At 37.2% G+C, this 13991-nt stretch overlaps 2 protein-coding genes across 6 annotated transcripts; one reads left to right on the top strand and one right to left on the bottom strand.

Annotated features, from left to right (window-relative positions):
• The first annotated feature begins 1149 nt into the window (after window positions 1-1149).
• LOC100262264 (pentatricopeptide repeat-containing protein At2g17140) lies at window positions 1150-6535 on the top strand. 3 transcript variants are annotated; one of them, XM_010647574.3, is made up of 5 exons: window positions 1150-3745; window positions 4340-4561; window positions 4738-4923; window positions 5842-5904; window positions 6230-6535. In XM_010647574.3, exons 1-2 carry the CDS (start codon window positions 1236-1238, stop codon window positions 4464-4466), a joined length of 2637 nt encoding a protein of 878 aa, XP_010645876.1. In that variant the 5' UTR covers window positions 1150-1235; the 3' UTR covers window positions 4467-4561; window positions 4738-4923; window positions 5842-5904; window positions 6230-6535. The 3 variants fall into 3 exon arrangements, with proteins under 3 accessions (XP_010645876.1, XP_002279589.1, XP_059591798.1); XM_002279553.4 differs by having other exon boundaries at window positions 6106-6535; XM_059735815.1 differs by having other exon boundaries at window positions 5842-6535.
• Window positions 6536-7409: 874 nt separating this feature from the next.
• LOC100267426 (protein NLP2) lies at window positions 7410-13850 on the bottom strand. 3 transcript variants are annotated; one of them, XM_010647578.3, is made up of 5 exons: window positions 13269-13850; window positions 11718-12811; window positions 11077-11121; window positions 9974-10991; window positions 7410-8872 (listed from the first exon to the last, which is right to left on the bottom strand). In XM_010647578.3, exons 2-5 carry the CDS (start codon window positions 12612-12614, stop codon window positions 7989-7991), a joined length of 2844 nt encoding a protein of 947 aa, XP_010645880.1. In that variant the 5' UTR covers window positions 12615-12811; window positions 13269-13850; the 3' UTR covers window positions 7410-7988. The 3 variants fall into 3 exon arrangements, with proteins under 3 accessions (XP_010645880.1, XP_010645886.1, XP_010645896.1); XM_010647584.3 differs by having other exon boundaries at window positions 11718-12771; XM_010647594.3 differs by having other exon boundaries at window positions 11718-12767.
• Between the last annotated feature and the right edge of the window lie 141 nt (window positions 13851-13991).

Genomic DNA, 13991 nt, shown 5'->3' with positions numbered 1-13991 from the left:
TTTTTTATTTTTTATAATTGATATATTTTATTAGAATTAAAATAATCATCAATAATAAGGTGGTGTTTGCTTTTTGACTGAATAGAAAAAACCAAATATTTTGATTTTTTCTATTCAGTTAAAAGTACCTTATTAATACTAATCAACATAATTAAAGTGAATTTATTATCAATAAGTTTAATTTAATGATGTTGGTTGATGTCAATGAGTTACTTTTAGCTGAATAGAAAAAGCTAAAATATTTGATTTTTTCTATCAAGTCAAAAAACAAACACAACCTAAGTATAGAAACTTAATAATATTTTAAACATTTTTATTTAGTGGCAAATTGAGGATTTCGTATGGAATAAAAATAACTATATTAGGGCATGATTAATAGTTTCTTGTTTTTTAGAACAAAAATCATAAAAAAAAAATTGTTTAGTAATAAAAAATTGTTTTCTAGTTTTTGTTTGTAAAAATAGAAAATAAAGTGTTTTAAAATAACATGTTTTAATTATTTTATATTGTTTTCACTAGTTTTTTAAGAACTATTTTTAGAAATAATTATAGCATAATAATTAAAAATAAAATATTAAATATAAAAATTATTATATTTAAAAATGTTAAAAATATTTTAGGTTTTCAAATATATTTTTTATCTATAAAAATTAGAGAATAGTTTTCAAAAATTACTTTTTTGAATTGTTTTCGAAAATAGTTAGCAAAGAGTAGTTAGTGTTGCATCTTAAAACATACTACCAAAATCATTCTTAAATGCCAAATTTTATTTTTCTTTCTTATTTCAAGAAGGGGAAAAAAAGGATTGGAGTTTTAGAAAAAGGATACTATGAAAGCTTATTTTTATTATTAAATTGGATTTACAAGTCGCCCCAACTTGTAGTAGAAGTAAGACTAGAAATAACTATTGTTTTTTTAACCATTTGTAGCAGAAATAAGACTAAAAATAATTATTGGTTTTGTATTTAAAAATAATAATTTTATTAAGAAAAATAATTATAATAATTAAATAAAAACCTATTTCTCAAGTGAACTTTGAGGATAAGTTCGCTTTTTTCTTTTTAATTTTTTTTTAAAACCTCTACAACCTGCTTTAGGTTATTAACAAAGAAAAAAAAAAGAAAAAAGGAAAAAAAATACCAAAAAAGAAAAGAAAAGAAGAAGGGTGGGTTTGTGGGGGATTAAATGATTCAAAACTACATATTCCCGCGAAAAAACAATAGTCGGGTGGTTTGATGGATCAAAGAAACAAACTCACCAAAGCTCTGATCAAGAACACCCACAATCCCACATTGGCATGGCATCTCTTCAAACGCATCCTTTCCATTCCAACCTCTTCGTCTTCCATCTCCTCCCGTTCCATTCTTCGCTCGATTCCCATAATCACCCATATCCTAATTCGCGCCAAAATGATCTCCCAAATCGATCATCTCCAACAACTCCTCCTTCAACAACCCCAAGAAGTTTCCCACGTTTCCCTTATCGCTCTTATTCGCATCTTAGCGAAATCGGGCCTTTCTGATTTGGCATTTTCCCAATTTCAATCCTTTCGGAGCCAGGTTCCTGCAAATCCTCCCCCAGTTTATCTCTATAATATGGTTCTTGAGTCCTCTCTTCGTGAAGATAAGGTGGATTCCTTTTCGTGGTTGTATAAGGACATGGTTGTTGCTGGGGTTTCCCCGGAAACTTATACTTTGAATCTTTTGATTGCTGGGCTCTGTGATTCAGGTCGGTTCGAGGATGCCCGGGAGGTGTTTGATAAAATGGGTGTAAAAGGGTGTAGACCTAATGAGTTCAGTTTTGGGATTTTGGTTCGTGGGTATTGCAGGGCAGGGCTGAGTATGCGAGCTTTGGAGCTTTTAGATGGGATGGGGAGTTTTGGGGTTCAACCTAATAAGGTCATATATAATACTTTGATTTCTAGTTTTTGTAGGGAAGGGAGGAATGAAGAAGCTGAGAGATTGGTGGAGAGGATGAGAGAGGATGGTCTGTTTCCTGATGTTGTTACTTTCAATTCTAGGATTTCTGCTCTTTGCAGTGCTGGAAAGATTCTTGAAGCTTCTAGGATTTTCAGAGACATGCAGATAGATGAGGAGTTGGGGTTGCCTCGGCCAAATATCACAACATTCAATCTAATGCTGGAGGGATTTTGCAAGGAAGGGATGTTGGAGGAAGCGAAGACCCTGGTTGAGTCTATGAAAAGAAATGGCAATCTTATGGAGTTAGAGAGCTATAATATATGGCTGTTGGGTTTGGTAAGGAATGGAAAACTGTTAGAGGCACAATTGGCGCTTAAAGAAATGGTAGATAAGGGCATAGAACCAAACATTTACTCTTTCAACACAGTGATGGATGGACTTTGCAAGAACGGATTGATCTCTGATGCAAGAATGATTATGGGGTTAATGATCAGTAGTGGAATTGGTCCTGATACAGTAACTTATAGTACTTTACTCCATGGATGCTGTAGCACAGGGAAGGTACTCAAAGCCAATAATATTCTGCATGAGATGATGCGGAGGGGCTGTTCTCCAAACACCTATACTTGCAACATCTTGCTGCACAGTCTATGGAAAGAGGGGAGGATATTTGAAGCAGAGAAATTGCTGCAAAAGATGAATGAGAGAAGTTATGATTTGGATAATGTAACCTGCAATATTGTCATTGATGGTCTATGCAAAAGTGGAAAATTGGATGAAGCAGTTGAAATTGTCGAAGGGATGTGGATTCATGGAAGTGCTGCTCTTGGCAACTTAGGAAATTCATTTATTGGTCTAGTGGATAGCAGTAGTAATGGGAAGAAATGCCTGCCCGATTTGATCACGTATTCAATCATAATCAATGGATTATGCAAAGCTGGTAGGCTTGATGAAGCTAGAAAGAAGTTCATTGAGATGGTGGGTAAAAGCCTGCATCCTGATTCGATTATTTATGATACTTTCATTCATAGTTTCTGTAAACATGGAAAAATATCATCAGCATTTCGTGTTCTCAAGGATATGGAGAAAAGAGGTTGCAACAAGAGCTTGCAGACTTATAATTCATTGATCTTGGGCTTAGGAAGTAAGAATCAAATATTTGAAATCTATGGGCTGCTGGATGATATGAAAGAAAAAGGAATCACTCCTAACATTTGCACTTATAATAATATGATTAGCTGTCTCTGTGAAGGAGGGAGAATTAAAGATGCCACTTCTTTGTTAGATGAAATGCTGCAAAAGGGCATTTCCCCTAATATTTCTTCCTTCAGATTATTAATTAAAGCTTTCTGCAAAGCAAGTGATTTTGGCGTGGTAAAAGAAGTGTTTGAAATTGCTTTGAGTATATGCGGCCACAAGGAAGCTCTTTATAGTTTAATGTTCAATGAGTTACTTATTGGAGGAGAAGTCTCAGAAGCTAAGGAACTATTTGATGCTGCTTTAGATAGATGTTTTGATCTAGGAAATTTCCAGTATAATGATCTCATTGAAAAACTTTGTAAGGATGAAATGTTAGAGAATGCAAGTGATATTCTCCATAAGATGATTGATAAGGGGTATAGGTTTGATCCTGCATCTTTTATGCCAGTGATTGATGGTCTGGGTAAAAGGGGAAAAAAACATGATGCTGATGAACTTGCAGAAAGAATGATGGATATGGCTTCAGAGGGTATGGTGGAAAATAAGATTACTAGAAATGAGAGTGCATTCAACCGTCAGAAACGAAACAAATTCAGTGGAAGTGATTGGCAAACAATAATACACAGGTAAGGCTGTAAAAGATCTCTATATTATTTACTTCATATTACTGACACTTTCTTCTGTAATCTCATTGCTCTGTATGATTGCTTGATGCCATACTTGGACTGTGATTTGTTTATCTGCTTGTCTTGATAGAAGCTTTTGGAGTGCCTTTTTAATGGTTTTCACATGATATCAGATGTTATCACCATCAATTTGAAGTTCTATCTTATCCTAGAGTATAACATAATTGTTATGGAGCTCTTGTTAGGGCACATGGTACTACTAGATGTGTATTGCTTTGTAGGTGATCTCCATATCTAAAATTTGTCCATAAACATAACCTTTCATTTTTCTCCCCCCGTTCCCATATTTTCTCCTCATATCAAGAAATGTAGATAATAAATGGATATGCTCATCCAGATGCAGCCTGCACTAGATATCCTTTCTGGGATCTAACCATCTGTGCCTGTGTCACATTTAATTCACATGCTGGGAATGTATCTTGGTGATGCAATATTTGCCAGACTTTTTTGTTAGTGTATTATATATTATATTTTTTAACTTCTCTTCTCCCATTAGATCTTCTTACATTGTGTTGATTACCTATTCTTTCTCAGAGATGATGGCAGTGGACTAGCATTGAAAGCACTTAAGCGAGTACAGAAAGGCTGGGGTCAAGGAAGTATCTCAAGTCTGCAACCTCAGAAAAATGACTTTCTTGATTACTGGGAGGGAACTAATTAAATTTCTTGGTTCCTTGAGGTCAACACTCAAGATTTGGAACAAATTGAAAGGATTGGATCTATGAGAAGATTGAAGACCCTTTTATTAGTACCTAGGTATGGTTATGAATCTGATCTCAAATCTGTTTGTTTTTCTATACGATTATGTGGCTGAAAAGCCCACAACCAATTTATGTGCTGTGTAGTCATTTAGCACAGGCTTATCCATTTTAGTAAGATGGCCTCTTTCTGCTTACTGCTTATTCAACTGATTAGTGTTTGATATTCTTCAGGGTACTAAGGGTGAGGTCCATTTTTTCATCAGATACGATGAAAGAGAGGATGCACTAGACAGTTACAACAACGTAGTCAATGAGCAACCAACCGACCTTATCTAGGGAGCACTGAAGCAGAATTATTCTGGGTTTTCCCTCATTCATTGTAAACAAGGCCATCTTAAAACATGTTTCTTGCAATTGGTACAGCTACATCATTTCTTTGTCTCTAAAATATCATTGTCTTCTTTTCCTGCTTGTTGTACACATGCAAAAAATCTTCTGGCTAGTGTGAATAAATAATACATTCTGTGTAATGCTTAGTATGTTTTTTAACATCCTAAGCTGTTCCCTAGCTTGGAAATTATTCTCAGTTTGGCCTTCAGTTAAGCTTCAAATCTTAGAAATAGGAACTAGCTTCTGAAAACTTGACCTGATGGACTATAGGTGTTTTAGCAAATTCAAAAAATATGTGCAGATTCTTTGGGATATATTTTAGGGAGTGCCAATCAAGAATTAGTAATCAACCATGTCTAAGCATATTGTCTTGTGGACATGCAATTGGCTTTCAGGGGGTAGCCTCATTTTAAGATCAACAGAGGCATATGATGACCAGATAATCCAAAGCATGATTTCTTGTTCCGTTCTCATCTATCACTTTCAAAGATGTTTCTGGTTCAAAGTCTCTAGGTATAATGCCATTCTGAATATAAAACTGAATTTGGTCTCCATTTTAGAATATCTAATGTGTACATATGGATTAGTTGTCTCGTCAATATTATGCCCATTTTTTATGTGCTTATGTTTGTAGGCTGAATTCAAGATAGAAAATTTTATCATGTATATAAATCCTCTTGCATTAGGGAGAAATGCTACCTCACTGGCTTGGAGTTGGCGAATTCTTCATTTTAGATTTCTCTGCCAACAAAAATGGTTTCCATGACAATCGTTTCCGCTATTGTCAAAATGTTGCAGTGAAATCACATTCTCCAAGCCAGGAGTATCATCATTTGCTTCGCAAGATTAGAAATTTGTGCTCTTTGCCTTACACTCTCAGCTTCTGATAATAGTTGCTAGTTAACTCTGTTCCTCAGCTATCAGTATCTCTTTTATGTTTTGCAGAATTAATCGCTTCCTGATGTGCCTGGCATCATCTTGAACAACACTACTGCTTTCGTGAGGAAGGTAATTAAAGTTCCATTGTAATAGCATTGTATTTTTGTTTTCCAAAAGAGTAATGAAGTTGGAAAGAGTATTAATGCAAGAATATTAGATGCCAATTGCTCAAATACAGTCCAGTGTAACTTCAATATGCCCAAAATGGTGGACTTTGTTGGAATGTCAGAATGATACACTGCAAGTAACTTAATGCATCATTTTTTACAGTTCCTCCCACCTCCCTGGACTGCAAGCTCTCACACACGCAAGAGAATGATACACTGCAAGTAACTGGATATAGATATATATAGTTCCGTTGTATTCTTTTTCCCCCTTTTTTTGTCATTTGCAGGTGGGTTTGCATGCGGTTGGTCCATCTGACATATACTTACCGAGAAACAGCAAGCACACCAGCCTTACGCTTTTTCTGCTACTGATAGGCTAACTGTAGAGAACTGTTTTTCTTCAAATAAAATTTCACTATTCGGTTATATGGAGTTCCTTGTGACAGATATTTGGTGATCTTTATCCGTTCTAATGATAATCGTGGTGTAATTTTCCAGTATCAACTTCATTTGGTCTTGGCTCATGTAATAATACTTGCGATGGTAAATGCCTGTGCAATGCAGCAAAATGAGGAGATTGTTCCTCGAGTGTAGTTTGATGCCTCAAAGAAATCGAAAATGGGAGTACAGAAAAATATTCAAATCAACAGCCCAAATTTATAGAATCATTAACCGCATTTTGATTAGTGGGACCTTTTCCATGTTTTCTGTAATAGGGCCAGGTTTGGTTCCAGGTTTTCAGTAATAGGACCTGATTTAGTTCTTGGGCTACAGTTGTCTTACTTTTAGCACCCAACAGTTCCATATCTGATCATCTTTTTAGTAGTTCCATACCTTTTGTTAATAATGCATCTCTCTTTTCTTGGTTTAAGCAAATTGTAACTGGTTTCGGTTTAATTGAATGATCCCCCAGAGCAGCATTTGTTTTCACTAATTGGTACTTTCTTGCCCTCCACTAATTGGACATGGACCAGCCCCTATTTCAATAAAAAGTAGCCCCAAAGAAAGAATACTTCTGGTAGGAAAAGAAATGTACTTGGATGGAGTCTTAGGTTTCTCATGTTAATAATGAAAAGCAGGACTTTGCATTTTAGTTTCTTTCTTCTTCTTCCTCTTCTTTGCTTTTTTCCTGCAGAGGTGGGAGTTTTTAACTGCTAGACTTGAAGAGAAACTGGGATACTAAAAAATCTGTGATACCCAGAAATTTTTATAGAAAGTGTAATCCAACTTTTACCCGTTCTGAACAATTTGGAGTCCTGAGTTCCAAGTAACAGACAGGTTCTTTCATGGTTGCTCGGTCGAATAACTGGTATTTTCCTAGGCAGGTATGCGACTTCCTACCAAGTATATGATCAATCATGAACTGAAATCCATTGGTTGACAGCCCCACAAATGCCACACAAGTGAACAGGGGGCCGACACAAAACGGTCGGAACTCAGGATTCATTGTTTTGACAAGGCAACAAATCCACACAATTGCAGCCAGTTAATACATCTTATCCTGAAAGGTATCAAACATACAGAAGAGGCATTGTTAATACACCATCACAAGCTGAAGATTACATTGAAAGCCTCTTGAGCAAATTTTAAAAAGAGCATTAACTTTGAAGTGTAAAATCCCTTATCAGAAGACACATGTTAATGGCAAAGCAAGCAGATTTGGGGGAAGAGCTCCATACTCTTTTAACCCCCTCTCATACTGGAAAGTACCAAATGGATGTTTGTATAATATTAGTTTTGCCAATGAACACCAACGCTGTAATTGATGTAATTACACGACGTGTTTGGCAGCCAAATTGCTTATTCTTGTCCCAATACTCTCTTGAGATTCATATCTTCAGCTCCTTAATTGATGCCTCTGGGTTGACGAAGAAGATCCAACAGCTGTTGTGCTATCATGAAAATGAACAGATTCCAATGTTCAATGCATCAGCAGAATCTTCCCAACACTCACACAAGCAGCTGGCTGTATAACGTCCAAATATCCCTAGATTACTACTAGTATTTTGACTGCAAACACCAACCAAATAGAAACTGGTGATGGTGTTAGGATGGACCGCTGCTAAAAGCTGAACTTTTCAGTTTCAGACGAGAAGAATGGTGGAGAGAAAGTTTAATTTTGCGGCTCTGGCATGATCTGTATACGTCTATACACTCCTCAAGATCAGCATCGCATGTCAAGAGAACCCATTCACAATCATCATCCAAATACTTGAGATCAATGCTATTCATGTTGTCTATACCAAATCGCCTCGCTATCTCTTGTTGTAGATCTTTGAAACTCCAATTCAGCTGCAGGCTGAACCGGACATTCTCTTCACCAAAAGTGGCTTTGATTCTAAATCCACCCCCATCGCGCAAGGCCCGGCTGTTACTCTTTGGCAGGGGAGGTAAAGTCTCAACGCAAGGATGCTCACCAAAGGATTTATGGCTTTGAGATCTTACCAAAAGCTTTGGCTCATCTGGATTAGAGACATGCAACTCTGCATCACTACGTGTTCTCTTTAGCAAAACAGGGTCTTCTGCCATTAAAACATCTCCACTGACTGAGGCATTGACTGTGGTAGATTGCTGCTTTGCTCCAGTCGAACAACAGAAACTTGAACTGGAGCTTTGACTGCATGAAGAGGAGGGAGATTTTGAAGTAGTGACTCCAGGGCTAAATAACACCTCAGATTGAGGGTTTAATTGCTTTGAGTCGTCAGTCATCTTGGATGAGGAAAATGGGACAGTCCCAGGTACATTTGGAGAGCTCAATTCTGGGAAGTTTGTATAGAAGGACCCAATTTGAATAGCACCCTGGGTACCTTGGACTGAGTCTATCACAAGCTGGAGTTTCCTTAATGAGTGGCCAACTTTCTTGATCTTCCGGGAAGGCCAACGGGTGATCCCATGTTGCCTGCATATCCTTTTCAGGGTAGTGGGGCACACTGCAACCGAAACAAACCAGGTAAGCAATTGGTAGTGAGCTGGAAACAGCCTATTTGCATCACCACATAGCAAGAACTGATAATCTTAATGGATAGATGCCAAGAACATATGCACTATCACTCTGAAGCGAAGGATATGAAGAAATGAAAGAGAATGTGCAGTAAACTGAATGTACAAACTAGGCTGTGATGACAAAGTATGCTGAAAAGTGGTGAATGGTAGTTACTGTTTAACAAAGAGTGTTAGCTCCAAATAGAGTGAGGGATATTGGAATCCAGGAGTATCAGGTCCTGGTGACATTTCAGGACAACATGGAAAGAAAGTTTGGGAATTTACAATCCAGTTAACAAAACAAATTTTAATGAGGAATAAAGGAATTATGTGAAAGAAACTTCAAAAGGAAGATGAGCAAGGACAGATATGCATGTTAGAAACAGAAATACTTTTAAGTCCTATTTTGGATTTATTTTGAGGGAAAACCATTCATGGTATCAACACAAATTCAAGCATATAAACCATGAAAAAAACATTAAAACTAGTTTGGGGCTCTCAGAGTTCTTCACTGAAGTTAAAGATAAGCTACTAGGAGACAAAAGAGAATCATCCTATATCTCAAAGTAGGCTGAAGGAATCTACTTTAATGAGAGATACCCTGCTGCAACTTGTGGACATAGAGTCCAAACCATGGTGTCAAAGTTGGAATCTGGAAATTATTTGACACCTTGAATACTCTGAAATTTGGAAAAGTGAAGTCTATGCAAATACAAAATTCCACAAGAATTGCCAAAAATTTAAGATTAAATCAGTAAGAGAAAGCAGTTGATTTTGTAAACAATCTACAATATCTATGGTGAACCATTAAAATTTTGAATTGTACACAATCAAAATGGCATACATGCACCTGATGGAAACATCATGAATATTACAGGGTTTAACAAAAAATTGAATGATTTGTTTGTCAACATGTTCTTGAGCAACTAAATTTAAGCTTGCATCCTAAATCAAATACTACAGTATACTTTGTTTTTATAGGTAAAACATTCATGTGAGGAATACTAAAACAAGAAATTGCAATTTAACTGTAATGGATATTTCCCTACCGCCAATACTCTTAGCAGCATCTTTTAGGCTCCCAGCAAAGTATTGGCTGAGAACTTGCAAGCTGATAGTCTTTTCTGTCTTGGTACGTCTCTTCTCTCGAGCTTTTCTGCTACCTGATGAGTGTTGCCCACCAAAAGAAGAATCTCCACCACCTTCAACGCTACCTTTGGCTCCTGAATTTTGCTGAGGTTGCCCAAACTCTGAGAATACCTGCCCATGGTGTAACTCCACCTCAGTGTTATCCCAATTAGTTGTCACTTTAAACTCTTCTTCCGGCTCTTCCTTTTGATACTCCAACGAGACAGAGACACCTTTACCTTTCTTTTGGGCTTCCATCATATGGGCAATCCAGGATGACTCTTCTCTAGAGGGTTCTTTTATAGGAGGTGACAACAATTTCACAGATCCTTCTTGTTTAACTCTCTCATCTGAAGCAAATAAAATTTCACCAACTGGCAATATGGATTCTTTCTCTAGATCCTTCTCTGTTACAACACGGAAAATTTGACAAGTCTGTTGTATAACAATGGATAATGAATTCAGCACCTGCTTTTGTTCTTCAGTTTCTTGGCAATCTGTTGGTAAGAAAAACTCCAAGATAAAATCAGCTGATCCATTATAGATGCTCTTTAGGCGGATTGCTACAGCGGCACGCAACCCAAACATCCTAGCATGGTGAGAAAGAGGATATTCTGTCTTGCTAAAGGCAGTTATGTCGCTTTCAAAACAGGGTTGATTTGTTGTTAATGCTCTGCCAACAACACCCTGTCCTCTAAACAGGTGGTGATCGAAGCATGCCTCATTAAAGCCCTTAAATTTTGGATCAGTCACATAGTAGGCATGATCAACCGTAGATAAAAACAAAGCATAGTTCTTATCAGAATGCCGGCAGCCACCTTTACCTTGTTGGATACATGGGGCCCAAGTTTGAGCTAAAGGTAATCTATGTGTCCGACAGACACGTGCCAAAACCTTTAGAATCTCAGGCAATGCAGCTTGATACAGTTCATTGCAAGCCTGAAAAAAGGAAAGAATTTTGTTGATCTTAGTACTAAATACTCAAGTTCACATGGTTATTACCTTTGGGATACTGTTCATTTACCTTGACAGGTGGGATTAAAACTTCAGAACTCCGAAGATCAACAGCCTGAAAATCAGAATGCTTATTCAGACTCAAATCTGTTAAATTCGTGGTAGTCAATGCAAAACTATTCATTTACATGGGAAGAAAAGCATAATTGCAATGATAAAAAGAATAAAAAGGAGGAAGCTAAAGGCAATTGAATGAGAAAACTGTGAGAAAGTAAGGCAAAATAAATAAGTACAAAGAACAGCAAGAAACAACAGAACGAGAGGAACCATTGAATGGTTCATTTGGTGACAAAGGTGATTATTTAGTCAAATGAATAAGTGAAAGTGTTAATGGAGTTTACGTGTAGAGATTCATTAAATGAATTCTAGTAACATCTGACCACCAATAAATGGTGTTTTCCACTCATCAAATATCATGGAACAAGAAGTATATGGTTGAAAACATTTGAGGGAGAGCTTCCATATGTTAGGGTCTAATTGGCATGCATTTTTGTCAAGCAACCATGTAACCATACAATTTAATCTGGTCTGAAATCCATCATTCTTTAACCAGAAATGGGTGTAATTTTTATGGATCTTCACCATGCTCTTTAGAATCCAACATTCTTAGTTCAAATATGATTTAAAAAGTTGAAGAGAAGTAGAAGAGACCTCGAGAGCTTTGCAGACATTTTCAAGTTCAGGACGATAATTGATCTTTTGAGTAGTTGTCACAATCTCAATGACACCCAAGCAAACCCCACTCCCTCGTTCAAAAACAGGAAGTGCAAGTGATCCCCGAACATTGTATCGTTGGGCATAATTGATACGTGGGTACTCTTCACTCTTAAAGAAACGGACATCAGGGGTCCATTCAGGCACCTTCCCCAAGAAAACACGGCCAGGCAACCCAACCTGCTCCTTTGAATCCTCCTCAGCAGGGAAGTGATAATTCTCAGAAACATTTCTATAATTTGCCAGACTCTGGCAGTCAGGATCAAGGGAGAATGGTTGGTCATTTGTTGTAAGAACATTTTTGCCACCTCTCTCTATAGGGACCCATATCTGAATAAGGACATCCCTCTCTTTAGTAAATTCTCTCAAGTTTCTAATTGCCAGAATCAATCTGTTCTTCACTGAGGAAACAGGACCTGGATTTGCACTTGGTCCAATCCACAATCTTCTGTTCAGTTCAGTTCTTTCAACCAGAAAACTTTCAGATTGGCCTGAAGCTGTTGCAGCTTCAAAGGTTTTCCAGTTGTCAGACTGAGTTCCAACAAGTCCTTCCGCTTGGGGATAAAATGGGGGTGGATTTTCAGGTAAGCTTGATCTTTGGCCATCATCTCCATAGCTTTTCTCAGGTGTGTTTGGATTCTCAAAGGTAAGTGAATGGTGTGATGAGTCATTCAAAGCACTGGAAGTGGAGGCACCTGGTTGCAAAAAACTGAATCCATCAGTGGTCTCCAACCAGCATCCTTCAAATAAGAGCTCATCCATAAAATTCAGATCCATGGCGCTGTCTGAGGGGGCTCCAAATACTGAATTAGGAGTAAAAGAACCATCTTCCATACTGAATTCTCTGAAAATTCCAATTAAAGCGACACTATTTCATACGAGATGCACACACTTTCATGACCCAAAACACAGAAGAAGTGTAAAGATGAAAAACAAAAAGAGAAACTTCCAGGGAGGATTCCTTTCGCTGGTCTTCAAAAACCCAATCTGTCTGAGTTGCAGAAACATCGTCAACAAATATTCTTTTGGAACTGCAATCAGAAATGAATTTCAGAGGAAGCAGCCTAACACAATTTCATGGAGAACTAAGGGAAAAAAGTAGTTTGATTGAAGTTCTTTTAAACCCAAAAATGAAAAGATTCTTGAACTTTTGGTTGATTAAAAAGTATGGTTTTCACCATTGTTCCAAAATCCAACCTTAGCCAGACTCAGAAATCACAAGAAATACTCTTCAAACTAAAATCATCTCAATGAAAAATGAAAACCCATTCCAGAAAACATCTGATTTATCAACTTTGCTGTGATGTCAGAATTCACAAGAGGACTAAAAAAAAAAAAAGAATAAATAAAGAAAAAAAAAAACCCATTTTTTCAAACCCAAAACCCGTACTGATTTTGAAACCTACGCTATCCAATCGTTGCACAAAACTAATAACAGAAGTACAGGTGAAAAAAAAAAAAAGCGTGGGGAGAGAATAACCAACTCACTTTGTGAATATTCCTGGAATATCTCAATTGGGCATGTCCACCATGGCTCAGATAATCTATATCTGAGTCAGGAGCAGCAACATATCACCAACAAAGATTTGGTGAAGAGGGAGAGGTGGATTTGGTCCTCAAAAACCCAGCCACAAGAAAAAGCTATATCTCTCAAGGAGCTTTTATCTTCAGTTTTTGGGTCTGCTCTTTCCAGTTTGCCTTCTGGGGTCTACTACCATTCAGGCTATAAGGTGAAGAATCTCCTCCAAGGCAGTAGGACCCACAAAAGAGCCATACATATATATATAAGATTTTCAATCCTTCTCCCTTGCATGTACAACACTGTATATCTGCTTTGTAAAGTCAACTGCACCAATCATAAGGAAAAAGAAGGGGGGAAAAAATGATGTTTTTGATGTGAGCTCAACTTCACAGAAAAAGAGAGACAGAGATAGAGGGAGAGAGACGAAGAGTACAGCAATTGGCAATTGATGAAGTTATGAATGCTTTATTGCTGCTGAGATTCTGTGTCTTGTATTGCTTATTGAGTTTCATTAATTAAACAAAGGCTTCTTGTGTTCCCTTTACTTTTCCCCCCTTTTTTTTTCTTTTTTTCCCCTTGGGGCGTTCTGAACTTTTTGGGTCTGTGAAAAGATTCTCACCCTCTCTTCTCAGTAGGTTTTTGACTGAAAGATTCTCAGACACCCTCAAAACCAAGTTGACCTTAACCTT

The sequence above is a fragment of the Vitis vinifera genome, chromosome 3 (genome assembly GCF_030704535.1).
Source record: "Vitis vinifera cultivar Pinot Noir 40024 chromosome 3, ASM3070453v1".
NCBI lineage: Eukaryota > Viridiplantae > Streptophyta > Magnoliopsida > Vitales > Vitaceae > Vitis > Vitis vinifera.
The sequence above is the reverse complement of the archived record's forward strand: the minus strand, read 5'-3'. Positions and strand labels throughout refer to the sequence as shown.

Coding starts and splice junctions, on each gene's coding strand:
- LOC100262264 (XM_010647574.3), top strand. CDS start 1,236: ATGGATCAAAGAAACAAACTCACCAAAGCTCTGATCAAGAACACCCAC. Junction 3,746..4,339: donor TGGCAAACAATAATACACAG/GTAAGGCTGTAA, acceptor ATTCTTTCTCAG/AGATGATGGCAGTGGACTAG.
- LOC100267426 (XM_010647578.3), bottom strand. CDS start 12,614: ATGGAAGATGGTTCTTTTACTCCTAATTCAGTATTTGGAGCCCCCTCA. Junction 11,122..11,717: donor ATGTCTGCAAAGCTCTCGAG/GTCTCTTCTACT, acceptor TCTGATTTTCAG/GCTGTTGATCTTCGGAGTTC. Junction 10,992..11,076: donor TTTTAATCCCACCTGTCAAG/GTAAATGAACAG, acceptor TCCTTTTTTCAG/GCTTGCAATGAACTGTATCA.